The sequence below is a fragment of the Anoplopoma fimbria genome, unplaced genomic scaffold (assembly GCF_027596085.1).
Source record: "Anoplopoma fimbria isolate UVic2021 breed Golden Eagle Sablefish unplaced genomic scaffold, Afim_UVic_2022 Un_contig_9961_pilon_pilon, whole genome shotgun sequence".
NCBI lineage: Eukaryota > Metazoa > Chordata > Actinopteri > Perciformes > Anoplopomatidae > Anoplopoma > Anoplopoma fimbria.
The window spans coordinates 12,501-15,000 of record NW_026554220.1 but is presented as its reverse complement, the minus strand read 5'-3'; the positions used below and the strand labels follow the sequence as shown (position 1 = coordinate 15,000).

The 2,500-nt window shown below is 44.5% G+C and overlaps 1 protein-coding gene across 1 annotated transcript in view; it reads left to right on the top strand.

Moving 5' to 3' along the window:
• The window catches only part of LOC129117034 (adenylate kinase 8-like), an 11,960-nt gene that overhangs the window by 2,952 nt on the left and 6,508 nt on the right, over positions 1 to 2,500 (top strand). Inside the window, 1 exon segment of the mRNA XM_054627617.1 lies at positions 2,448 to 2,500. This exon segment is cut by the window's right edge and continues 88 nt beyond it. Within this exon segment, the coding sequence (XP_054483592.1) occupies positions 2,448 to 2,500 (53 nt within the window).

Genomic DNA, 2,500 nt, shown 5'->3' with positions numbered 1-2,500 from the left:
ACTAATCTGTGTGACGGAGCCTCTGCCCTCCGTTCAGTTATCTCCACAGCAACTGATCTGCTGCTACGCTTTTAAAGAAAAATACAGGGAGGCCTGTGAAGCAACATGACGATCTAAAGGAGGTTCTCCAGGTCCTTTAGAGTTCTAGAGTTCATTAAGGTGGTTTTAATGTTCCTTTAGGAGGTTCTAGTGGTCACTGGGAGGATCTAGAGTTCAATAAGGTGGTTTTAATGGTCCTTTAGGAGGTTCTAGTGGTCACTGGGAGGATCTAGAGTTCATTTAGGTGGTTTTAATGTTCCTTTAGGAGGTTCTAGTGGTCACTGGGAGGATCTAGAGTTCATTTAGGTGGTTTTAATGTTCCTTTAGGAGGTTCTAGTGGTCACTAGGAGGATCTAGAGTTCATTTAGGTGGTTTTAATGGTCCTTTAGGAGGTTCTAGTGGTCACTGGGAGGATCTAGAGTTCAATAAGGTGGTTTTAATGTTCCTTTAGGAGGTTCTAGTGGTCACTAGGAGGATCTAGAGTTCATTAAGGTGGTTTTAATGTTCCTTTAGGAGGTTCTAGTGGTCACTAGGAGGATCTAGAGTTCATTAAGGTGGTTCTTATGTTCCTTTAGGAGGTTCTAGTGGTCACTAGGAGGATCTAGAGTTCATTTAGGTGGTTTTAGTGTTACTTGAGGAGGTTCTAGTGGTCCCTAGGAGGATCTAGAGTTCATTTAGGTGGTTTTAATGGTCCTTTAGGAGGTTCTAGTGGTCACTAGGAGGATCTAGAGTTCATTTAGGTGGTTTTAGTGTTACTTTAGGAGGTTCTAGTGGTGTTAGTTTTATGTTTTAATTTGTTTCACTTTGTGTTGGGTTCCTTCTCGGTGTGTTAAACATCTGATTTATTTCCAGTGAACTCCTGTGAGGGTTCTACAGACAGAAAACATGTCTGTCATCTGTTCTTCTCACCTTCAGTCAGAGGCTCCGTGTTCAGTGTGTGTGTGTGTGTGTGTTGTTATAATGTGTGTGTGTGTGTTATAGTATGTGTGTATTTTATAGTATGTGTGTGTTTGTTATAGTGTGTGTTACAGTGTGTGTGTGTTGATCAGCACTAAACAGCGTTCAGTTTTCGTCTTTTCCTCTAAACTCTACTAACAGCTGCTTCTTTCAGCCTTCAACGTTGAGCATTTAACTTCTGTGATAAGTGTGTGTGTGTGTGTGTGTGTGTGTGTGTGTGTGTGTGTGTGTGTGTGTGTGTGTGTGTGTGTGTGTGTGTGTGTGTGTGTGTGTGTGTGTGTGTGTGTGTGTGTGTGTGTGTGTGTGTGTGTGTGTGATACTTTCATCTGTTAATGGCTGTTTTTGGCCGCAGGCTAAACTCATCACACACATACACCAGGGACTGTGTGTGTGTGTGTGATGTCTTTATCTTCTGTTTGTCAGTGTGAATGGAGGAGAGGAGGATGATTGACAGCTCCCATCAGGGCCCGCCTCATCCTGTCACATTAAACACTTTACCTGTCTGTCTGTCTGTCTGTCTGTCTGTCTGTCTGTCTGTCTGTCTGTCTGTCTGTCTGTCTGCCTGTCTGTCTGTCTCTCTAGTTTCAAGTCTTCTTCAATACAGCATGATGTTCATTTAGTAAATGATGCTCCATTTAGAGTCAAACAGACCATAAAGCAGGGGATGCTTTAGGGCGGGGCTACACACTGATTGACAGGTCGACACCAGAGACGGTCATGTGACAACTTTAACCCTTATTTAGCGTTCCAAGATGGCGACGACAAAAATACCAAAGTAGAAGACTGAAAACGTCCACAAACCACCGGGTCACTGTGTCTCCATCCACGTCTCAGAGTCCACGGGGAACGCTAGATGTTTGAGACAGAAGATACCAAGCAGAACGTTTGTCCTGAGGGGGCGCTAGAGGAAAGATCAATACTTATATCACTCATCCTCTGGTTGACATGTTCAGAACACAGACTGAATATAAGAAGAGGACGTTGTCATGGTGACGCCTCTCACTGGATTGTGGAATGATGTTGTGAAGCATTCAGTTTGCCGTTTTGCCGTCGCCATCTTGGATTAAGGCGACGACAAATTGTTTGTTTGCAACCAGTGAAAAGGAAGTGACCATATTTGGACTGAAGAGGAGGAGTGACGTAGAGACCTGTCAATCACATTGAGATTCACCAGAGGGGCGTTTACTGACCTGTTCTATATCAGAGAACTAAACATTATCTAACCATTGTGTGTGTGTGTGTGTGTGTGTGTGTGTGTGTGTGTGTGTGTGTGTGTGTGTGTGTGTGTGTGTGTGTGTGTGTGTGTGTGTGTGTGTGTGTGTGTGTGTGTGTGTGTGTGTGTGTGTGTGTGTGTGTGTGTGTGTGTGTGTGTGTGTGTGTGGTGTGTGTGTGTGTGTATGGTGTGTGTGTGTGTGTGTGGTGTGTGTGTGGTGTGTGTGTGTGTGTCACAGGGCTGGGTGTTGGAGGGAATCCCTCAGACTCGTCTTCAGGCTCTGAGTCTCCA